This window comes from Condylura cristata, unplaced genomic scaffold (genome assembly GCF_000260355.1).
Source record: "Condylura cristata isolate star-nosed mole 26May11 unplaced genomic scaffold, ConCri1.0 scaffold00002, whole genome shotgun sequence".
NCBI lineage: Eukaryota > Metazoa > Chordata > Mammalia > Eulipotyphla > Talpidae > Condylura > Condylura cristata.
Window position 1 is genome coordinate 18811401 of NW_004567103.1, and position 24830 is coordinate 18836230.

Here is a 24830-nt window from a genome sequence, read left to right on the forward strand (position 1 = left end):
AATGAGGTGGAGATTTTACTATGAAAATAAAAAATGATTATCTAAAACTAGGTATAAAACAATACAAATATGTCTGAATAATAAACTACTGAGTATTTGTAGCACTATTTCACTTACTAAAAAGACATAGCTTTACAAACCATGACATATTTTCCAAAACATATATAAATTAAACATATTGTGGTGATCGCCTTCTGGAAGAGAGGGCAGGGTAAGAAATCGGAATTAATTTAAAAACAGAATAGGGGTTTTGCATGGCCTGAGAATGCTCTACTAAAAGCAAGAGGTGAAATTAGGTCATTTTTATACCTGAAATTAAAGATATAAACACACACATAAACAGATCCTACCTCCCCAACTTCCTTTTGAATTCCTTTCAGCACAATATTCTAAGCAAGCCACATCTGTAATGAGAACAGAGTAAAAGTTTAATCCCATTAAACATTTTTGGTGCACTTCCTTAGTAGTTTACAACAAGGGTCAATCTCCCCACTCTACTCCTTTTCCAAAGAACATTCTGCAACATCTGGAGGATTCTTGGTTGTCAGTTCTAGGGATAAGGAGCTACTGGCAGGTAGTGGGCAGGGTTGAGAGATGCTGCTAACCATACATTAAACACAGCCTCCCCAAGCAAAGAAGCATCCTTCTAAAATGTCAGTAGTGCTAATTCTGAGACCGTCTACACTACCTCACTACATCATCCACTAAATTCTTTGGTCACTGGAGAATGCCCTTCAAGCTCCTTTCTCTGATTATTTATTCCCTTCCCATCTTCCTCTTTAATGTTGATTTCTTCTCAAGCACAGTCTTCTGTCTTGTGATGTCTCTCTCCATATTCCACTAATCTATTTAAATATCACATGGATGTTATATATTTTTTTTAAGATTTATTAATTTATACATACAGGACTGGGGTACAGCCTAAGTGTAGAGGCAGTGAGAGGATTCACAGAGACAGTGGAGAGCAGATAGGAATGATAGACTAAGTACATTGCTGAGGAGCGCAGCAGGTGGGATAAGGAGAGGTCTGCTGTGCCATGTAGGTCGCCTCGCTGGCTGGGTATGGAACTCTGAACTGAAGTTGCTGCCACTAGCTTTGCAGTGCTTTAACGCACTGCACCACCAGGGAGGCCCTTCATGTTGATTTTACTTGCTCATACAGAGTCTGTGAATGGGATAAGCTGGTAAGTCATCAACTCTTAAAAAATGATAAATTGTTTCTCTCTTTTTTTTTTTATTAGTTGCTCTTCTGCACACCTATGCATTAAAAAAAAAAAGAAAAAAAAAGGAAGGAAATCCAATTTAAGACTCACTGAAGGCCTGTACTAAATGTTTGTGAATTTAGTAAAGCAGTTATCAAGTGTCCTGGGGCAACACTTAAAAAGAACAAACTAAACCAGCAGGCAGCAGTACAGTAGTGGGTGACAGTCACAGAGGGATAAGCTTGGGCCAATGTAGAGTTGCGGATGGCACTCAAAGGCCCGGAGGTTTAAGGCAACTGTCCTTCACTTAAACGAGAAAAGTAAGCGCCAAAAGAGTGACTTTTTCTGGTTTTCCAACAGAACACCAAAATCCTTTGAACAACAGCATGATCCAGTTGTCTAATAGGAGGGATTTAAGTTTAAGTGCAAGGAAAAATGTGCGTGTAATGAAGACTATTTTAACATTTAACATTGAAATTAAATGATGTGGATGTTCAGTTATAGTTCTTATTTATATCCCAATTTAGGCTCAAGAGCAGATTCAGTTTCTTAATAGCTGCGATTGATGTTTCCACGTACTTCCCCTTAAGTTTTACTAATTACAGTTTGATGCCTAGTTCCCTGGGCAGTTCTATCACTTACCGTGTGGCTTTGAGTTAAATTATCATAAATTACATCCAAATGACAAATACTTTTGTCACTGCTGATGTTCATGGGAAGGAAGTTGAGGGTTTTTTGTTTTTGTTTGTTTGTTGCTTCTTTCTGTTTCTAAAAAGTGACAGAAAACTTTTGCAAGGTCTTTGGAGAAACTTTTATCCTCCCCACTTTTACTCAGTCCAAGCAGTATGAATAAATATATCAATAAATACCTTCAGATCCCAAAGGCCTCCTTTTCTCTCCACACCAAAAACAAACAAAAAAAAAAATTCTGATTCTATAAATTATCTGAACTTGCATTATTTTCCTTAAAAGTGATACGTTTTTAAGAAACGCTGGAACTACTGGGCACATTTGCATCTTATTCTATGATAAGTCTCCGGTCCAGCTACCCAAGAATCGAATCACGTGGCGTTACCCTTCAGAAATCACACTCCTGTCTCTTTAACAAAATGAAGCGTGTAGGGGCGGGCCTCGGAGTAGCGACGGTTCTGATTGGTTCACCGGCAGGAAGTGGGCGGTGAAAGCGTTGCGTCTGTTATTGTCCGAGGCTGCTGGGTGATAGGCCCAGGCCGGAGCAGGCTGCAGCACGCTGAACCGCCAGTTGCATCAAATCGTGGCAGTGGGAACGTGGGGTGCAAAACGGGTCCCCTTCATCGCGGTGGGTTCAGGGCCCTGGCGCCCTTTTCGTGGAGGTGCCGCCCCCCAGTGCGACTGCGGTGGGCCGGTGGTCCCCTCGGGCCGCCCAGACTGCACGGTGTCCCGGGAGCTGGAAGGAAGGCGTTGCCTGGGCTGTGGCCGCCGCCCTCGCACCTCGGCGGAGGCCCCGGGCTCACCCCAAGCTCTCTTTCTCCCCTGTTCTGCAGGCTTGCTTCCGTCGTCATGGCTCAAAGGGCCTTTCCGAATCCTTATGCCGATTATAACAAATCCCTGGCCGAAGGCTACTTTGATTCTGAAGGGAGGGTGAGTTTGGGATATACCTGCCTGATCCCTGCCTCTCACCTCCAGTATTCTGCGAGGAGCCCCGTTTTTCCTAAAAGAAAAGGAGGATCATTCCCTTTTAAGTGTACATCCTTTGAGACTAAATAGAGACCGTGTGTTTTAGGTATAGCAAATGTTAAACTACATCATGTGAGCTCTAATATGTTGCATCTCTAGAGACTTTTTGTATTCATATTCGTTAATGATTGAAATAATCACTGTCGTTGATAATTTAGGTAAATTAGTGGCATTATACCATATTATTTGGCCTTTGAATTTGGAGCTTTTTAAAGAGTGGTGAGGCAGATCACCTGTGCCCCGTTGCTTTAGGACTGGACATAGTATGGGCAAGGTGAAGGTGAGTAAACTGGACTGCGTGGTGAAGACGTCTTTAAACTGAAAGCGCTACAAGACATGTGGGACATAGACCTGAAATTGTACCAGCGTTACTCTTAATAGGACATTTCCAAGGGAAAAAAAAAAATTGAACCTTACATGCCAGTATACAAAAGAGAACCTGGATATGCGATAGTAGAGGCCTGTGGCTGCCTTATTGGGTGAACATAATTTTTAAGTGGAAATATAATTATTTATAAGAATACTAGTGAGAAATCCTATTGGTGAGTTTAGAAGAGTGCTCTTTTCAACATACACACAATTTGGCATCAATTTGTGTCTTCTAATTGCCTCAGTCATATGAAAAACATTTCACACGTGATGTAATGGCTTTAGAGATTTCTTATCTATCAATTGAGTTTAGGTGACTGTTGGAGTCTTTCCTCAATATATGTTAACTTGGGTTTGTAACATAGGTAGAAATAATGAAAGAGGTGGAGAAGAGTTTTGGGATAGGCGGCTACATACCATTTGAGTATGTAGAGTTAGTGAATCTGGGGGGTTTTTTAAGACCAAAACTGAACTACCCAAACAAAGATGCTTAATATTATCTGGAGCTCTCATGGCCTCCATTAGAATTAGCCATATGGACCTGCATTCTTCCTATCCCTCAAATCCTGTAACTGAGGTTTGTGTGTGTTCTTGTGGGAGAAAGACATGCTGCTTCATGCTAACTTGGCAAAGAGGAAACTCGAGAATGTCTCTTAATGACAGAAGCCTGTAACAAAATGTAGCTCACTGTTTTGGCTCTTCATAAATTAAATGTTGAATTCATATTCTAAGAGGGGAAAGGTATATTCATAAACTGTAGTTCCAAAATAATGTAATTTATTACCTAAGACATGAGTTTGAACAGATCCCAGAAGGAACTAGCATACCTTTTCTAAAATTGTTTAATGCTGAACACTAAGGATCAGACCCTGGAGATCTGTCCTCCTTAAAGATCTCAATAAGGAACTGTTCTGTTTTCTGGCATCAATCAGAAGAGAAAAAAAAAATGCCCGTTAGAGACTCTTCAAATTACTGCTAGAGTTTGAATAATTTTGTGGTCTGCCACAAGTAATCAATAGTTTCAGGCGGGCCACCGCTATTAAATGTAGTGCATGCCAAATAGAAAGTAACTTCCTTTCCTGTGGCTCAGACATTTTCATTATTCTTGGTCTCTTAGAATAAGGCTAGGCAAGAATGATAAATTATACATGATCTGTGAACAGAAGATGACCTGTGTTCTCATCTAGATGTACTCTTCTATCTAGTAGAAATTTATAGACCTTTTATATTAATGTTGAAGTCTATTTCATCTTACTAAATGTGTTTTCAAGACTTGTTGAAATCTTAACCTTTTGGCAGAAATTGTTAAATAATAGGAGTGTGCCCATCAAACGTGTGATTTCTTTTTTAAGAGCATGAAATAGGGGTTCTTAGAATAAATAATCCAGATACCATTGATAGTCTTGTTTGTCTTATCAGAAAAGCTCTTCGGAAGTAATACTTAATCTCTATTATTATTAATATAAAACCACCTTCTTTTTTAAATGTTATGATTTCCATTTTAAAAAATTGAGGTTATGATACCATTAACACCTAATGGCTAGGCTTGTTTTTACAAACTACACAATATCCTTTCTAATGCTTTCCAACTTGTTTTGCAATGTTACCGCTTTGTAAAATCCAACTCTGGGAATTACAACTGATTCCTAAAATTATTGAGGGCTACATTAAAGGAACCAGTTAATACACATCATAATTCAGTGCATATGGAGCTTTAACATTTTTCAGTTGTTAGGGGGAATAGCATACTGACTGTGGGTGTCACAGTTTGCCCAGCATCTATACGTGGAAATCACCAGTGCCAGAGCCCCAGCTTTTAATTCATATCCCAAATTACATTGGTTACAGATGCTTGGATTTCTTAAAATAACAAAATAAATAAGTAAAAAGTTTACATCTCTGAATGGAACAGATCCTTTTGAAATTGGTGGATCCGTTATTATTATCTTGCCTACACAGAGATAACTGAAGCATTACTTTGCTTCTTTATGATCATATCAGTTAGCTAGTAGCTATTAGCTGCTCAAGGCCATCAGTGTTTATGAAGCCCTATTCTGCTAGTCACTTGCTGGTGTAGATTTTCGACACTGAGTCTGATATTCTTTCCATTGTGCATGAGGCTTCTCTGTCCATGAATTTATTTTGCTTTTTTTCTACTTACACAATTTTTCAAAACTGTTGCTCCATTGGTTAAATAACAAAACTGCTTCTGTAGAGAATTAATATTGCTGCCACCTGAATACTAAAGTTCCATGGCTTGAAAGCAATAAACATCTAATTTGTGCTTAATTTAATAAAATGACTTTTAGTATAATAAAAATAGTAGTTTAAATAATAGATGAGCCCTGTTGGAAATTACTGCGAGCCAGTTTATCATCGCTAGCCTAGCTTATATTTAATTAAAATTAATTGAAATAAAATTTAATTTACAAATAAGAATATTTCCTACTATAAGTAGGAAAATGTCATACTTGGAAATTTTGTCAATGTGTTGCTGCTCATTAAGAAGAAAATAATTGTTCAATTCTCCCAGGCAGAAACATGTCACCCATGTCGAAATGAAATACCCTCCTAGTCTTGATAAACTGTAGTCCAGAAGGTTCGGTGACCCATATTTTTTTGATACTTGTTTTCCCTCTAATTTTTACAGCTGACTCCTGAGTTCTCACAACGCTTGAGCAATAAGATCCGAGAGCTTCTTCAGCAAATGGAGAGAGGCCTAAAGTCAGCAGACCCTCGAGACAGCACTGCTTACACTGGTTGGGCAGGTATGGAGTGCTGACTGGGAGCTGGCATAAACATTGCAGATCAGAGCCAATGCATTACACCATCAGGAGCAGAGCCAATGGTCCACCCTTAAATGCTTCTGAATCTGCATATGAGTAATTGTTTCCAGGAGAATGCTTTGCTCTGGGCCTAGCCTTGATATCTTTTGGATTGTTAATAGTGCACTGAATTCAGGATGAGATAAGAATATTCACGGAATTTATGTCTGACACTATTTGGTTGGCTGCTGTACTTGTGGGGAGAAAAGTTGATGTTCAGGATTGTGGCAATACTTCAGAGATATTACAGGTTCAATGCCAGACCATCACCATCAAGTGAGCATAGGAATTTTTTTGGTTTCCCAGTGCATATAAAAATTCTGTTTACATAATACTCTTGTCTCTTAAGTATGCAATACCATTATGTCTAAAAAAAATCTGTACCTTAAATTAAATATTATACAGAGACATGAAGTCAGCACATGTTTGCTGTTGGAAAAAGGGTACCAATAGATTCGGTGGGCCAAAGGTTGCTATAAACCTATTTGTAAAATGCAGATCCAATAAGAACCATCAAACAAAGTGCGAAAAAGCAAGGTGTGCCTGTACCTATTAACAGTAACTTGGAGGTTTGTGGGAGAATACCAGAAACAGTTTGTGAAGCAGAGGAAAGGAGGTTATCCACAGGAGATGGAAACATGTCCAGAAATGGTTTTTTTTTGTTGTTTTTTTTTTGTTGTTGTTGTTGTTGTTTTGTTTTTAAGTTACCACATAACAGGAATCCATATAAGAACACAGGAAAAAATACAATTTCATGAACTAATCCTCCATATTGTCATTGCTGGTTAGTTTATAAACATTCACTGGTCACTGGTCTTGCTGCTCACTGAAAAGTTGACTGAAAAGTTGTTGCATGGGTGTCAAAAAGGTGAGGGGTGGAGGGAATGCCAAAGAAGGAAAGTAAAAGCACAGTTAGTTTGCAATTGTAGACACAGGAAGATTTATAATTTTTAAGACAGCAATGTTGAGATACTCAAGATAGAGTAATGTGAATAATAACATCGTGAAACTCATATTGTACAAACTTTTTACAAATGATTACTGCTGATCAGATTTAAGTATTTTAGAAAAAAAATCAGAAACCTGATAAAGCATGACAGGCATTTGGTAAGAAAGAGGAAAACATGACTTGTTAGTTAAGAGTGATTCGTATTTTAATGTCTTTAGGAAAAGGCTATTTGGAATCAGTCATAATGTAAACCCTGGAAAGACTTACAGGCATTTGTAGCTAGAAAAGTGAAATTGCCAATATTCTTCTGTAGAGCATTTATTCTCCCTTCCTAATCCTGAGTCATTATATTCAGAATGGTTGAAGACTAGAAAAATAAACTGGGCCAATGCAGAAGTTCGTAAATTGCTTGCATTTCAAAAGCCTGTTGAGGATCTTCTTGAGTGAAATATCACCCGACATCTAAAAATTGTTACTAAGTGATACTTAAAATGAATAGCCTCTGTTCTTTTCACCACAGTTCTCCACAGTACATTGAAGTGCAATGCATCATGATATTGATGGATGACATGCCCCCAATAAGTATTGAACTGTTCATTTTTGAACCTTAGTCCTTTCCCTATAGATTTTTAGGAGTTTTCTTGTTCCCAGCTTGGGAAGCAAGAGAAACATTTTATTACTTTGGTGGCCCCATCAGGAACTATTACATGTGCTGCGCACATCGCCACATTGAGGAAAAATAGTAGGCACGGAGGCCCCCACAAATCCCATCTGAATACCAGCTACTAAATGGTCCTGAGGATTTGTGGGACTCGCCAGAGTGCATGACATAACCTGCTACTAGGCTCCTCTGGCTGGTTCTAGAGTGTAGCACATTTTCAAGTGCCTAATAAGATGGAAAGCAGGGAAATTGGAGAGGAATTGTTACTTTAAAGGATTAAATAAGCAGATGAAGTGTGCCTATGTTAGGGATTAGCATGTAGCAGGAATGATTGCTTTCCTTGCACAGCGCATAGTAAAAAAGTTAAGTAAACCCCAGGGGTGGCTGATCTCACTGGTGTCTTTAAGAGAGAATGAAAGTGCTAGTCCTCATTTAATTTCATTTTTTCCCACTTTTAACTATGATGATTCCTGAGGGAAATAATGATCAGCTCACACTTTAAAAAAAAAAATACACACAGGACTCTGGGGACTGAGTTCTGAAAGACATGACCCTGTCTCTACAACCAACTCACAGAGTTAATGAGGCTAAGCTTGGCGTGCACTTCCTCTTTTCGAGCATTAGGTAACACTTTAAATAAGAAGATCCACAGCATAATCCCTAGAGTAATATTAACTTGTGCTCTCAATGCAAGTCATTATCGTGTTTCAAGATGCTGTTCCTCTCCTCTGCCAACATTCAGCCTTTGAGCTGCAGCTTTGCGTGTGGGTCTTACTTCTGCTGATATCAGACTTATTTAAAGGAATCACTCTGATCAGGTATCTTCTTGTTGTAATTTGATCTCCTAACAAGTAATTTTTATCAGCCAGCATTTCGGCGTCGAATTTGAGGCGTCACTAAGTGTCCTTCACCTGCCTGAGCAGCTCCTGTGCTTCCCAGATAGAGCTGAAGGACAAACAAAAGGAATCAGGAGGCAGATCTACACTGGGTTTATTCATGGTGCCCACTTGACAGAGGAATCACCATGATGTCACCTTGCATCCTTTCTGACTGTGCTTCATGTGGTGTTAGCGTCACTGTACCTTGACCTTAAACCAGCACTACACTGGCTTGAAACAGCCATTGGATTCAGTCGCCACTAACGTGCTTGGGTAAAGCACTAGTTGCAGGATGAGTGTGTTTGTAGCTAGAGCAGAAGGAAAGGAAAGAAGACATATTAAGCAATCTGACATTTATAGATGACACCAAGGGGTCTGGGGCTTTTTCATTTTCATTTTCATTCCAGTGTCTTCAGTATTTAACACAATGGCAGGTGCTCACTGAATAGTTGTTGAAGGAAAGAAGAAGACCAGGCCATGACTTCTAGCTATACTTAGACAAACGAAAAGCAGCACTTAAAGATAGGAAATGGGTAGAGGGTAGGAATTCAACTCATTTCCTGTCTCTTAGGCTATGAAAGTGTCAGATCTTTCTGCCTTCAACCTCTGACGAAGCGGAGAAGTTAGATTCGATTCACAAAATCTGTTTATAGAGTTGGCCAACAACAGTGCAGGGTTCATGGGTTCAAGTGGTCAAAATCTGAGTATAACAGTTCCACATCTGTGGATTCAACCAGCCCTATGTCAGTTGATCCAACTACCCATAATGGGTCAAATTCATGAATGTGGACACCGCAGACAGAAAAGGCTATGTGTATTTTAGTGGATCACCAAATTTCAAACTTAGTGATTGTTCAAGGATAAGCTGTACTTATTAAAGCTAGATAAAGAACTTACTGAGGGCTACCTCCTTTCTCCCTGATTTGAGCTTAACCTGCCTAGTGTCGAACAGCATGTGGACAGAAGGTCCAACATGGGCAACTGCATGAGAAGCTGGAGAAAGTGTGGAGAAAGAATCTGAGGCAAAAGAAGACTCTTGGAAATCGCAGGAGAGGTTAGAGGCCACACTTGCAGGGAATTCTTTGCCAGGCTACTCATTCAGAAGAGGGAGAGAGGGAGGACATGAAATGGGAAGGGAGGAAATGGGAAGAGAAAAATGTTTCCCTCTGTCCCTTTAGATCAGGAAGAGATAAGACAAAATGACTCACTGATCGAGATTCACAGCCTAATGGGCTTGAACATTTATTTAGTAGTTAGCATGTTCTAGGAATTGTTGCAGTCAGCCTGGTTTATAGAAATAATGGAGTAGCTACTGTCATTTCCATTTTATAGACGAAGTGCACAGACACCGAGGGTTAAGTAAATGGGTTAAGATTTCTCAGCTTGTAAATGGCAAAGTCAGACTTCAGTCTCAGGCAGTGATTCAGGGCCCATGTGCTTAACAGCTACTCTGCTGAAGGATTTGTCATCAATTGTGGCAGTCTCGGTAAAAAAACAGGAGTGCTTCCTAGTTTGACAGGTCAAGAAGTAATACACTGCCGGGCACTCAGGGAAAGGGGTTAAAACATGAAATATTTTGTCCTGTTGGTAGTCAGTTCTGAAAATAGGTAAAGAGGAAAAGAAGACATTTTGAGGTGCTTGTTTGCCAGCTTTTATTTTACTTAGGGCAGTATTTTTAAATTAAGCATGTAGAATCATTGCTTTCCTCCCCAGGTAACCTGTATTTAAAGTATTGGAGCATTTGACAGGGTGATTTCCCTTACATGTGAAATATAGAGAAGCAAAACAAAGTGCCAGGTAAAGTCAAACCAATAACAAACCCTAGAAAACTGGCCCTGGAATCAAGGCTACAAGAGGAGGAGAGAATAAAATGAATGATGGTGGAAGATTGGAGGTGCCTCGTTGCTGGGTGCGCTGCGGGGATATCTGAAAAAGTGTCATTTTGTGCCTCTACATCACATCCAGTGTTGTGACCAGCATAAACTCAATAAAAAACAAAAGTACTGCAGTGTTTGAAAGGCCTAGTTAGCTCATGCTGCTTATCTTTATTCTGATGACTGATCAAATTTGCTAGTCAGTGCAGGGATCATGACAAACTTTGTGGTGCGCACGGCCACCATAACTGCATGACTATGAATAGAAATCCTGCCCTAAAGACAACTAATTTTGCTGAAGAAATGGAAATGCATAAAAGCACCTATGACATGTAGAACTAGAAAACAATAGGAAGTATGAGCCTGACTTAGAAAGAAAAGTTGTACTCTGGGATTTATCAGAGAAAGTGTATGCTTCCTATATTTTTATAAATCTAAAAGGTAATAATTGATGAGCTTTTAAAGTTGCAGGCTTCACATCACTCAGAAATACTGAGCTCCATTCTTGGGTGTTGCCTAAGTACCTCTTGAGGCTGCAGCAGTTCCTATACTCTGAACATTATTTACCCCATCTGAGAAAGGAGTCTTTCAACCCCTAACTTACATGGAAATACCTTGCCATGCTGGAGTGCTACAGCCAAGGTTTTTACATCACTGTAGGCTTGTTGTATATAAAGTAAACAAGTAATAAGGAGTAATTTCTAAAATGCAAAATTAGAGGAGTGTTTTGAGAGGTTCAGACATCTGTAGAGATTTTTATCATCTTCATACACATTTGAGACACATCAAAGTCTTGATTGGTCAAGATGAATAGGAACTAATGATCCCTTGGAAATTCAGACTTTGTATTAATTACTTCTCAACAGCTGGCTGTATTTATAGTACTACTACTGGGGATAAGTAGCTGAGTAAGGAAATTGCAGATTTAGAAGTGTCCCTGAACAGTTTACCCTCCCTTTCCAGAGTAGTAGCTACCGAGGGAAACAATAGAAAAATCTAGTTCAGAGTTTCTGTACTGAAAGCCATGATAGATTCCTGTTAGAGCAAAGTTTGATCTGGTCCTCGAGGTGTCGTTTTTGTGTTTCAAGTAAATTAGTCGTCAACATTTCACAACTAGGAGATTGTGAGGGTGATTTGTGAGGCAGTGCTGACTTCTGAACTTACACAGAACAACATCTGTTCCTACCATTCAAAGCAGTGCTGTCCTTAGAGTTTCTGCAGTGATGCAAGGCACTTAGCTGCGTATTACAGCAAGCACCAGCCACAATGACTGTTGAGCATTTGGAATATGAATGTGACTGAGAAGCTGAATTTTTATTTTTATTTTTTAATTAAATTTCTGTAGACACGGTTAGAGGCTGCTTATTGAAAACTAGTCACACAACCAAACATAGCTCTAGAGTGGTAAAAATAAACTAATGTATGTCTGAGTTTCTTCTGGCCTCAGAGGAGAGAAAGTCAATTCTTTTTTTTTTTTTAATTAAAAGCAACTGCCAGTCTCCTTAGCCCAGTTGCTCCTGCACCGCACCAGGGAACCACTCACTCTTGTCAACATATTCCCCACCATTTGGAGAACATTTGACCAGCTCTCTTCCCCAAATTCCAGACCCACATAGCCAACTGCTCCTCACCTCACCCGCTCCACTTGGATTCCAGTCCTGACCAATCAAAGGTTAGACTCCTCTGCTCCTCCCGACCATGCTCCACCTCAGACTCATCCACTGCCTGCTCATGTCTGGTATTCCCCTGGGATTCTGGGAGTATTACACCTCCCAGAGTCATTGTGACTAGGGGAGCCTACCTATTCTGATCCAGAGACTGCAGGTGGAAGTGACAGGTAGCACTTCCAAGCAAAGCATGTCATTCTTTGTGTGATGCTATTACTATCTAGGTAAATCTAGCAAGATATTCAGGTCAGAATATTTAGCTCAAAAGGCATTAGTTTTATAGCTCTCATGATAGTAATCATGGAGCATGCCAAATAAGAAATTGGAGAATTAACTTAAATTTTGTATCAAACTTTATTGTTTTTTAATTCTTTTTTTTAAGATTTTTATTTATTTATGCATTCAGAAATGGGGTACAAGCCAAAGGTGCAGGGGGTGAGAGGATTCACCAGAGTGGGGTGTAGAACAGGCAGATGGATGACGTATACTGCTAAGGTGGGCAGCAGGTGGGTCAGGAGAGGTCTGCCGTGCCATGTGGGTCACCTCCGGGGCCAGGGATGGAACTCACACTGTAGCAGCTGCGGCTGGCTTGCAGCTATTGCGCCACCAGGAAGGGCCCATCAATAAATTTTAGATTGATAAATTTCTTATATCAAATATAAAATTGGAGAATAATTAACTTACATTTTTATATCAGTGAACATTCAGATTTGTACAAAGTGAGAAAGGCTTTAATTTTAAAAAACAAATGTAAGGCAGTTTGAATCAGATTTATATTTAATTGCAATCTCAATTTTAACCTCATTCAAATCTTACCTGAAAAAAAAAGATAAAATGGTAGAACTCTCCATTCTAATTTTTGCTTTGCTAACAGTATTGAAAAAAAAATTATCTGCTATTTAAGCCCAAAAATACTCTTAAGTAGCATAATCTGTGATGAGAAAGAATATGCTAAAACGATTAAATTAAACTCCATATATCATCTTTTGTCAACCTTGTGACCAGTTTTGATAGTTGTTATCCTAGAAACCATTGTCATTTCTCATTATATTAACTGTTCTTTTAGCAAAAATAAGCTTTTAAGTGAATACAACTGTAATCTTTCCTTCCAAACCTGGCCATCTCCTAAGATGTTTGCCATCTCTATGGTTGGCACCATTATTGCCAAGCTCTTGAAGCTAGACATCTGGGAGTTGTCTTGGTATTGTCTTCTCAGTCCTTTTCCAGCAGGTTCTGTTGATTTTACTTTCCATGGAGATGTCTTTCCAGTTCAGTCTTGTTTCCTCTCTACTGCAGCACAACCCTTGTTTTCCTGAAACATCCATATATTTGCTCTTCTACAGCCACAGTTCCACAAAACAGCGCAACTATGGTGAACTTTTTAAAGTTCAGATCTAACTATGTTCTTCCCATGTTTAAAATGATGTTTTTCAAGTAAAATTCAAAATCCTGAGCTGACTTATGAAATCCTATGTGATTCAGCTTCTCCAGCTTTGAAGAACTTCTTACCAGCCGAATGCTAAAATAACAGTGGTTTAACAAGACAGAATTTCTCTTGTGCTAGTAGGCAATTAGTAGGCAATCCAGAAACTTCTGTGGTAGTTTCAAAGTCTTCTAGAATCTAAGGTTCTTTGCTTCTGTTGCTTTACCGACCTCATCCCAGAGAAATGTTGCCCCCTTTACTCCCACTATGTCCCATTCTTCAGAATTTAGTCACATGATCTTACCCAACTGCAAAGGAGACTTCTGGGAAATCATGTGCCTGTCAAATGCAAGGCACTGGGCCCTCTCTGGTGGTGCAGTAGGTTAAAGAATAGCACTATGAAGCAATTTGCAGCCCCAGCAGCATTGTTTTTGATCTCTGGCTAAGGAACTGACCCACCTGGCATAGCAGACCTCCCTTGACCACTCACTGTTCCCCTCAGCAATGTATTTCAGCCCATCTGCCTGTTTTGCCCCCCGCTCTGTCTCTGGTGAATCCTTTCACCCCCTGCATCTCTGGTCTGTACCCCAGTTCTTGTATTCATAAATAAATAAATCTTTAAAATAATTAAAGAAAAGTGCATTGTTGTTGGGAAAGGAGATACACTTGGAACATCATTTAGCGGCCTATCACAAAGTTAAATCTTCATCTGCAGAGTAGAATGTAAGTCAAAAATGTCTGATACAGAAAACCCAACACACAGCACATAAGCATATTGCTGGAAATACAGAAACAAATGCCAGAGAAAATAGCTGAAATTGTTGAAAGTAGTTGTCTCTAGGACATCTAGGCAATGACGTTTTATACTTTGTGCCTTGCAATGCTATTTGACTTTTTTCATAAAGAATCTATTTGTATTGATAAAAATTGTAAGTTTCCTAAAACATAAGTAGATCAGGAATATATGTGAGAACTGAATGAGTTTTTCCCTGCCTTTGAGGTTGTGTTTATTTCCTACTTTGAGTCATCTGTCTTTGGTATCTCTGCAAAGAAGTTGCTAGATGCATGAATATTGTCAAAGGATGGAAGGCCATAAGATCAAGTTAAGACTGTTGACCAAACCTAATTCCCCATTTTTATCCCCTTACTAAGTTAGGATACCTGGTGTTTAAAATATTGATGAGGCATTAAATGCCTTTGACTTGGGTATTTTGTCTTGTTTTTCCTGACTTAGCCAGATTTATAATAAGCTTGTCCAGGAAATTCTTCTTAACTGGCATTAGCGTTCCTTTTTATTATGGGAGTTTTATGACAGTGAAAGTAGACACCTTAAGCCATAACCCATGAAAGTTTGGTTAATAAAAATACAGACACCTCCGGGGCCCTGAATGAGGAGAGAAATGGAACCTGAGATTGTGGAGGCCCAGAAGCTGGATCTCTGCTGATTAAAAAAAAAGAGATACAATAATTCATCTCAATGAAATAATGTGAGACCTCTCAGTTACTTGTTTTTCATGAGAAATGCATCAAGCCTTAACTTGCAAGCTTGATGGGTTTTGTTTAGTAAACCAAACTTTGTTTATTAACCAAACGTTCATGGGTTGTGGCTTAAGCTTGATGGGTTTTGTTTAGTAAAGATGAGTTGTTGATAATGAGAGACAAAGGTCTGAAAAGGAAAACAATCATTGAACTTGTTTTGAATCTTGTTTTATTTTCTCAGATCTCAGTCATGTCATTATCTGGCTTTGGTGCTTATATAACTTAATTAGGGGGGTGTTGAGGCAGTGATGAGACTGGGAGAGCAGAATGAAAGGATAACAATTTAAACAGATTGCCTTCAGATGCCCCGTATGGATGGAGATGAAGCCTATTAAAGACTAATTCTAGAAGAAGCTCTTGACATTGATCGTTTGTGAAAAGGTTTTTTTTTTCCTTACCCACATACGTGGTTTTGTACACTTATGTCTACAAGCCTTAAGCATTGGCACATTTGATCATCAACTTGTGGAATTACTAACAGCAAGCTAGTTTGAAAGAGCAGACAGGATTATTAAGTTTGGCAGGAAATGAAAATTTAGTCTTAATGTACATGTGAAATTGAATTGTCTATAGCACAAAACTTTAGAGATTACTCATGCAAAATGAAAAAAACGATCTAAATTTAAAATTGTCCTCAGTATAGTGAAAAGTAATTTTGCAGTCTGTATTTTTACTGCATTGAAATCCATGAAGAGATTGGCTCTATTAATTTAGATTTAAACAGAATCTGTATCTTCTAAAAATGGTAAATGAGATGGAAAATGTACTTCAAGAGGCGAAATGAGTCTTTGGAAATGCTGTAGGCAGGCAAGCTCCCTACTCCTCAACTTTGAGTATGCCCTGAGACCAGTCAGGGTGTCTGTCAGAGGGAAGGCTCCATTTACTGTGACAGGCATTTAGAGTAGGACATGCAGACAGCGCCTCAGTTACATATTGCAGCCTTCAGGAATAGAACAAGAAGCACATCGAATAAGGCCCCAAGCAAAAATCACTGGCAGTGTTTATAGTGTAATTCCTGAAATGGCTGAGTAGTTGACAGAAGAAAACAAGCAAACAGGAATAGAATATATTTTTCAGGTCTCAGCTAACTAAATTGTCTTCTTATAATCTCTACCTAGAACAATACCATGGTAAGGGTTTTGGTTACTATCCCTGCCTCCTCACACAAAAATTATCTTCTGTGTAGAGAGAAATTGAGAGTATTTTTTTTTATTCCCTAGTCTGTGATTTTCTTTCAACCACAAGAACAGAAAAAACATGTTTGTTTATTATTATATAAATTATTCTTTGTTCAATAGAAGACTATTTATTTGGGATCTATCATTTAACCACTGAGAAGCATACATAATACAATGACCATTGTACAGCAAGAATAATAAACTAGGATTTAATGTTCTTAGAGTTCCTACTAGAATTATAATGATGAAGAAAGTGAAAACATCGGTTCTTAGAACTACTTAGTAATAGAACTTAGTCTAGAACTAATTTATCTGAGCTTCCAGAGTTTATCTTTCTGAGCTTATCAGAAATTAACACTGCAGAGTGAGCAACATGTCAAAATAATGTTAGTTTTCCTCACTTCCTCTTTGCTTTTTCAGGCATTGCTGTGCTTTACTTACATCTCTATGATGTGTTCGGGGATCCTGCCTACCTACAGAAGGCACATGGCTATGTAAAGCAAAGCCTGAACTACTTGTCCAAGCGTTCCATCACCTTCCTTTGTGGGGATGCAGGCCCCCTGGCCGTGTCTGCTGTGGTGTATCACAAGATGAACAATGAGAGGCAGGCAGAAGATTGCATCACCCGGTAAGGTAGTTTCTTTTTGAGAATTATTCAGATATTATGCATTGATTCTGTATGTGTTAACAAAAGAACATTTTAGTGTATTTCCATTTCTCTCGGCAATACAGTTTACTACTTTGTGGTGTGATCAGTTATTATTCCCATATTGTAGCTAAGGAACAACTATAATAGTTCCTTTTTAATTGTAAAACATGACACTGACATGCTCCAGACCAAGCATCAGATGAGTAACATAAATAAGGTCAAAGCCTAATAATGTGACTGCTTAGCCAAGGTGTTCTCCAGGACCAGTAATTTGAAGAAATGTTGTTAGCTTCCTGCTGCGGTCTGGGAGAGGCTTCCTAAGGCAGCACATTCAAAATTGTTTCTTAGGGGCAAGAACCATAGAAATCAAAGGAGTGTGAAAGAGGATTGTGCAGATTTTGGTGGTGGGAACACTATGGTGAACACGCCTGAAGGGAGAAATCCTATACTGGGAAATAATAAAAAGGATGTTTAAAAAATGAAAGGATAGGCCCTCCCTGGTGGCACAGCGGGTTAAAGCACAGCACTGAGAAGCTAAAGCCGCTTCCGCATGAGTTCGATTCCCGCCTGCCCCAGAGGTGACCACATGGCGTGGCAGACCTCTCCTGACCTGCCCGCTGCTCCCCTCAGCAGTGTACTTCGTCGATCTGCCTGTTCTGTTCCCCACTCTGTCTCTGGTGAAGCCTCTCACCGCCCCTGAGCCTCTGGCCTGCACCCCAGTTCTGTATGCACAAGTAAATAAATCTCAAAAAAAAAAAAAAGAAAGAAAGAAAGGATAGCCAAATGTTTAATACAAATCAAGGCAACCCACTGGAAATTTGTGAATTATGAAGAATTACTGTACTTACATATGAGTAAGCTACAATCTTTGCCTTACTAGAGTTTAGTGAACACTTTTAGGAGTCTCCTAAGGCTGCGGACGGCCTTGCAGCTCTCCATACCATGTGAATATTCCGAGAGTTGCAATTCTAACATGGGTTTTTTGTTTTGTTGTATTGTTTAATAAACTACTTTGCAGAGCAGTTTTTAGTTCAGAATATAATTAAAAGGAAGTCAGATTTCCTCAGTACCCCTGCCCTATACATACAGACTCAGCCCCCTGTGTTAATGGTCTCCCAGCCAGAAAGGTGCAACTTGTTATAATCAAGGAACCTGTTATCACCCAAAGTTCGTACTTTACATTAGGGTTCACTCTTGGTGGTGTACATACTGTGGGTTTGGAAAAATGTGTAATGATATGTATCCATCATTATAGCATCACACAGACAAGTTTTGCTGCCCTAAATATCCTCCCTGCTGTGCCTGCTAATCTTTCTTCTCGCCCCCCCAACCCCTGGTAACCACTGGATTGCTTTACCATCTCCATAGTTGTCTTTTTTGCAGGTGACATAGTTATAATCATACAAAACATAGTATTTTCAGATTGGCATCTGTGACTTAGGTATATATTCATTTGTGATTCCTCCATGTCTTGATAGCTCATGTCCCTTCATTGCTAGTAATATTTCATTGTCTGGATATATTATATCACAATTTATTTACCCAGTCACCTATTGAAGGACAACTTGAACCTTGACTGTTCCCAAGTTTTGGCAGTTTTTTTACCATTGTTTTTAATGGCAACATTTATTTACAATGCTGTAAAGGTGCATGTGTATCATTTGTCCCTTGGCAAGTATATATGTCACACCATGCTCACTACCTGGGCACTACCCACCCATCAGCCTCCTACCTCTCCAGCCCTTACCTATCAGCGTCTAAGGGTAAGGATTTGTTTTTATTTTGTGTCTTTCTGTTCCATTAATATCATTTAATAAGATATTTATCTTTCTCCTTCTGACTTACTTCATTTAGCATTATCCCCATAGTCCATCTTTGTTTCCCAAATGGCAAACATTCATCTTTTCTTTTTAATGGCTTAGTATCATTGCATTGTATATGTGTGCATACATACACTGAGATATATGGAGAGAGAGATATGTATATATGAACACTCACAGCATAGCTTCTTTATGTAGTCATCCCTCATCAGGCAGTTGGGTTGTTTCCATATCTTGGTTATTGCATGTAGTGCTGCTATGAGCATAAGTTACAGATATCTTTTAAAATTAGTATTTTCATATACATAGTGGAATTACTGAATCATGTATAAGGTTCATCAGCAAGCTTTTGGCCTAAAATTATAATAACTTTTTTTACCCCTCAAAATTTTATTATAAAAAAATTTTCAAAAATATATAATAGTTGATAGAATGATGAATCCCTTTAGAACTGCCACGTAGATTCTACCATTAAAATTTTCTTTAGGGCCTCCTAGTGGCCTAGGGGTTAACTCTCAGTACTATCACCACCCAAGTCTCAGTTCAATCCCAGCCAGGGAGCTGACCCATGTGGTGCAGCAGACCCCTCCTGTCTCACCTGCTGTTCCCCTCAGCAATATATTTCAGTAAATCCACTTGTACTGTTCCCCACTCTCTCTGATGAAGCCTCTCACAGCCCCCACACCTCACCTCTGGCCTGCACCACAGTTCTAAAAAAATGGAGAGGAGTGGATAGATGAATATGATAAAATTTTAAAATTATTTTTTTCAAGATTTCTTTATACTTAGAACAACTAGGGTGCATTTTTGTAAATTGCACACTAGAGTTCAGTATCTGTTCACAGTTTTCTTTACATGTAAACTTTATACACAGTAAGTTGCCAAGTTTTAAATGTTGAATTTTGATAAAGGCATATGTCATGGTAACCTAGACCCCTATCAAAGACCTAGAATATTTTTCCAGATATTTTTTCTGATCTAGCCTCTTTCTCGTGTTCCAATTATACCTATGTTGGGTCTTTTCATAGTATTCTACCAGTTTCTAAGACTAGTTTGGTTTTCTTTTAGCCTTTTTGTTTGTTTCTGTCCTTAAGATTGAATAATAATGATCTGTTTTCAGATACACTGTCTTCTGTAACATTCATTCTTCTATTAAGCCCATACAGTAACTTTTTATTTTAAACTTTGCATTTTTCACTTCTAGAATTTACACTTCGTTTTTACAGTTTTATTTAATTATTTATATGTTTTAAATATACATAACATAAAACTTGCCATATTAACCATTTTTAAGTGTATAGTCCAGTGGCATTAAATACATTCTTAATGTTTTGTAACCATCATCACCATCTATCTCTATTGCTCTTTTTTGAACAATGAAACTATTAACCTATTAAAAAATGACCCTCCATTTTCCAAGAATCCAGAACCCTGTCAACCACCAGATAGTTTCCATTTCTATGATTTTGACTACTTTAATTATCTCATCTATGTGGAATCATACAAAATTGCTTTTTTTATGACTGCCTTATTTTACTTAGCATAATAACCTCAGGTTCGTCCATGTTATAGAACAGCTAGACTTTTAAAGGTATATTATATTGAAAGAAGAAATTATTCATATTCCTGTTTTTTAAGTATATACATGAAAAATCTCCCCCAATCTTTTTCACATACAGTGATGTTTTGTTAACATGTTCATGGGCAAATGTAAAACAAGGGGTTCAGGGTTGTTTAACATGAATATGATGCTCTACCTAATCTTTGTTTCAGTATATTATTTCCTGAATAGACATATTCTTTTGTTTCCTTTTTAATGCATACTTATGTTACATTATATCAGATATTAGAATTTATATAGTACATATTAGTGATATGTTTTGTCTTAAAGACAAAACATATTACTAATATATTTGGAGGAAAAAACTGACATCATGTAAACACTTTATTTTACAAAAGTAGGGCTACATTAATCCATTCTCAGGTTGAATGCTATAAAAGCCAGCTGTTCTTGGCTTCTCTGATCCCAGCTGCTAAAATACTAGTTTTAGAGCATGTCTCCCTAAAGAACTCGGAAGACTCCAGGTAGCCTCAGGTATGCACTTGCATGAGGTTCTTTGAGTTTCTTGAGTTTTCATTCTCCTACTTTGTGTGAACTAAAGAAATTTAGTTGAGAGTTGATCTTTGAACCCTGACTACTGTTGGGGTCTAGCCCCATCCACTGAATATGAATAATACTGCATAATTTATAAGCTATAACTATCTTTAAGCAGTTGTATATCAACATATATTTTATATTTGATAATTTAACATATTTATATATATTTTTAAATGTTTCATTTTTAAGTGTGTAAAAAAACAAACCTGATCCTGTTTGTGCATTTTTATCTCTAGACTGATGCACCTAAAGAAGATTGATCCCCACGCTCCAAATGAACTGCTGTATGGACGAATGGGCTACGTCTATGCTCTGCTGTATGTGAATAAGAACTTTGGAGAGGAAAAGATCCCTCAAAACCATATTCAGGAGGTACGTGAAGTATTTTTAGGATTGCATTTATTATATGCCCAAGCTGTTGGTTTTGTATCTAATTAGCACACTCCAAGTGAAAAGAAGGTGTATCTTGACCTCTGAAGGTCAGGCAGTGAACCAGAAACTTCAAGCTCTGTGCTGCTGGAAATCAGTAAGTAGGAAGACTCAGTGTAAGGAAGGCAGCTTGCTCAACTGGAGAGTTGAGAGCCCCTTTCCGAAGGTACTGAGAGTCAAAGTTCATTTTCCAGGTGTGGATGTCTTCTTTTGTGCTTGAGGGAGCTTATGCTTTCCCTTTGTGGGTGCTAGAGAGGTGTGTTCAAGATATCCCATTACACTCCCCCTTTTAGGTAGAACACGCATGCCTCTTCTCTGTGAGCACAGAATTCAACTACGCTCTCCTGTGGTGATGGTTTAACTCTGCCATTCTAAGATGGTAGATCATTCACTACATTCCCCAGTATCTCTTTACAAAAAGCTCCTTTTCTTCAGCAGGAGGGTCTGTATTCTAATTCCCTCATTATTTTTGGTCAATTTCTTCCCTATAGATTTGTGAAACTGTCTTAATTTCTGGAGAAAACCTAGCTAGAAAAAGAAACTTCACATCAAAGACTCCACTGATGTACGAATGGTATCAAGAATACTATGTAGGTGCTGCTCATGGCCTAGCAGGAATTTATTACTACCTGATGCAGGTAAGAAGGGATGATGGTGAGACTTTAAATTGTACTTCCTGACTGTGCAGTTTTGGATGAGAAAACAGGTACTTCAGCTCTATTTCTTTTTTGTTGTTATTCTATTAGCCACTGCATCATGCTCCTTATTACGCCTGGCCTAGAGAAACAAGACTAATATTTGTCGAGGTGCATTTTAAAGTGTGTAAACATTAAGAGCACTGTGTTTTCAGATGTTTGATTTGTAAGTGACCACACTTGGCTACAGTGGCTATTTGTGCAAACTGAAGTGTTCTAACCTGTATGGCCACATGAAGTGCTTTCTGCTCTCCTCTTCCAGCACCTGTCTTTAATGAAGTGCATTATTCCACCTTACAAGGCACAACCCATTGAAACAAATTCCAGGAGTAAGAACAAAATCAATAGAAAACAAATGAGCATATGTTGCCTAAGGCTTACTTAGAGAACAAAGCTAAAAAGCCTTTTCAATGATTTTGTGTAACTTACCTGAAAAATAGCTGAATGTGCTATACCCAACAGTTCTTAGGTTCTAATACTACTGGGGAAAACCAGCCAAAGTCGAATAGACTAAGGACAAATAGAATTTACTGCAGTGAGTGTGACCTGGAAGGGAGGTCAGAAGAGGACTTCTCATGAGAGCACCATTTCCAGAAGCCTGTTTAGCTATATTTAAGGAGAAGGAGGCACTTGTGAATAAGAATTCACAGTAAAATTAAATTGATTTTTAATGGCAGCAAAGGTGCCCCCCCCCTTAACTTCCCAAAGTGCAGTGTGGCATAAAGAAAAGTGTTTCATTAATATGTTCAATATGAATGCTTGGATATACATGCGACTAGCTGGTTGAGTAGCTGGCTGTAATAATGCAAAATCAATGTCAGACCTTTCCTCCCTCTATAACTAAACAGTGACAACACAGCTGAAATCCTCAAGGTTATTACTGTTTTTGAATACAGAGTCACACTTTGAGTTTTACTGACAGTAAGAGACCAAGTGTTGTATTTTTTCTTCACTTCTCAATTAAAAGTTCTGTCTTTAGAGGTTTTTAAAATCGAGACACATTGCCTTATATATTTAAATGCAGATTCTTAAGTGTTTTTAGGAAAAGAGATTTCATGTTTCCTTAAGTTCGAGGTGAGTTAGAATCACAGATGTTAGTGACTGGACAGCCTTTTTACCTGCCTTTGAGCAATTCATTAGAAAGTATCTTCTCTGCCTCCTTTGTTAATACTGCAATAAGAAATCTGGAAACCCAAGTGTTAAGTTTTCCATTTGTAGATTATTGTATATTTAAAATGACTTAATTTTTATAATTAAAAGTCTTCCTAGTAAGTACCTAGTTATCATAAAACATAAAACAAAACATTATATATATATATATACATGCTATATTATGATAATTTCTGCAGGTTTGAGAATTCTCTAATTGTACTTGAGCACTGTAAACTGAACTTGAATAGTATTGTCTCAGTAAAGTGAATCTGTGTGTCCCCTAAAGAACCTAGTTTACATTCTGAACTAAGTATTGCAAGCCTTATTGTCATATTGTCTAGTACCCTAATACCAATCCAAAGCCCCTTAGTAATTTCGGGTTCCTTTTGGTCATATTTTCTTTCTGGCATATGGTTCATATCTATGACTTTGGAAGATAAGTTTGTTTTCAGAAGTACTAATTATTCCCTTTCTCATTTTTAGCCCAGTCTTCAAGTAAGCACTATGAAGTTGCATAACTTGGTTAAGCCCAGTGTAGACTATGTCTGCCAGCTAAAGTTCCCTTCTGGAAACTACCCTCCATGTGTGGATGATACACGAGATCTGCTGGTCCACTGGTGCCACGGTTCCCCTGGGGTAATCTACATGCTCATCCAGGCCTATAAGGTACGTGAATTGGCTCATTTCGGAATACATTGGAAAATTTGACATACAGTTGTATAGTTTAAAATTAGCTTTATGCATTGCCTGTAGAGGCTTCATAGAAGTAACTCCTTGGATGTGAGATCATTAGCCAAATGGATTCTAATTCATCCTCGCAGTGTCTAGGTATGTACCATAGAAGACCTTATTTCATATACCTGGAGACTGCTTCACCAACAGATAAAGATTAAAACATTACTGGTAAACCATGATAAACATCCCAGAAGCTCCATTCAAAATAGACAGAATCCTCCTTTAACATTATTGCAGCTAGTATAGAAAATAGCTGGCAGTTTCTCAAAAAATTAAACATAGAGATAAACTAAGATCCAGCAATTTCACATCTAGTGATACACCCAAAAGAATGAAAAATGATTAAAACAGATACTCATATACCACTGTTCCGTGACAGCATACCCAAAACGTGGAAATTATCCACTGTCCAGCAACAAAAGATTGGATAAACAAATGTGGTGTGTGCTTATAATGGAGTAATATGCTTCTGTAAAAAAGGAATGAATTTCTGATCCATCCTACAGCATGCTTGAACCTTCAAAATGTTATGCTATGTAAAATAAGCCACAGGCAAAAGGACAAATACTGTTTGATTCCACTTGTATGACATGGCGTTTCTGGAATAGACAAAACTCTATGACGGAAAGTAGAATAGAATTTACCAAGAGACTGTCACAAAGTGAGGGAGGCAAAGCTGTTGGGGAACTACCACTGCAGGGGCACAGAATTTCTGTTTGGAACAATGTAAAAGTTTTGGCAGTGGTGGTGGTTATACAACATTATGAATATAATTAATGCCACAGAATTGTACACTTAAAATGGTACCTTTTATGTTAAGTATAGTTTGCATAATAAAAATGCAAATATCGGGCCCTCCCTGGTGGCGCAGTGGGTTAAAGCACAGCACTGAAAAGCTAAAGCCACTTCCG

General features: G+C 38.4%; 1 protein-coding gene across 1 annotated transcript in view; it reads left to right on the forward strand.

The window, feature by feature from the left end:
* The first annotated feature begins 2408 nt into the window (after positions 1 to 2408).
* The window catches only part of LANCL1 (LanC lantibiotic synthetase component C-like 1 (bacterial)), a 28129-nt gene continuing 5707 nt past the window's right edge, over positions 2409 to 24830 (forward strand). The window contains exons 1-7 of the mRNA XM_004674333.2: positions 2409 to 2520; positions 2726 to 2822; positions 5938 to 6055; positions 16702 to 16909; positions 21145 to 21280; positions 21829 to 21975; positions 23668 to 23850. Coding sequence (XP_004674390.1) covers positions 2742 to 2822; positions 5938 to 6055; positions 16702 to 16909; positions 21145 to 21280; positions 21829 to 21975; positions 23668 to 23850 — 873 coding nt within the window. The 5' untranslated portion in view covers positions 2409 to 2520; positions 2726 to 2741. The remainder of the gene's footprint in view (positions 2521 to 2725; positions 2823 to 5937; positions 6056 to 16701; positions 16910 to 21144; positions 21281 to 21828; positions 21976 to 23667; positions 23851 to 24830) is intronic.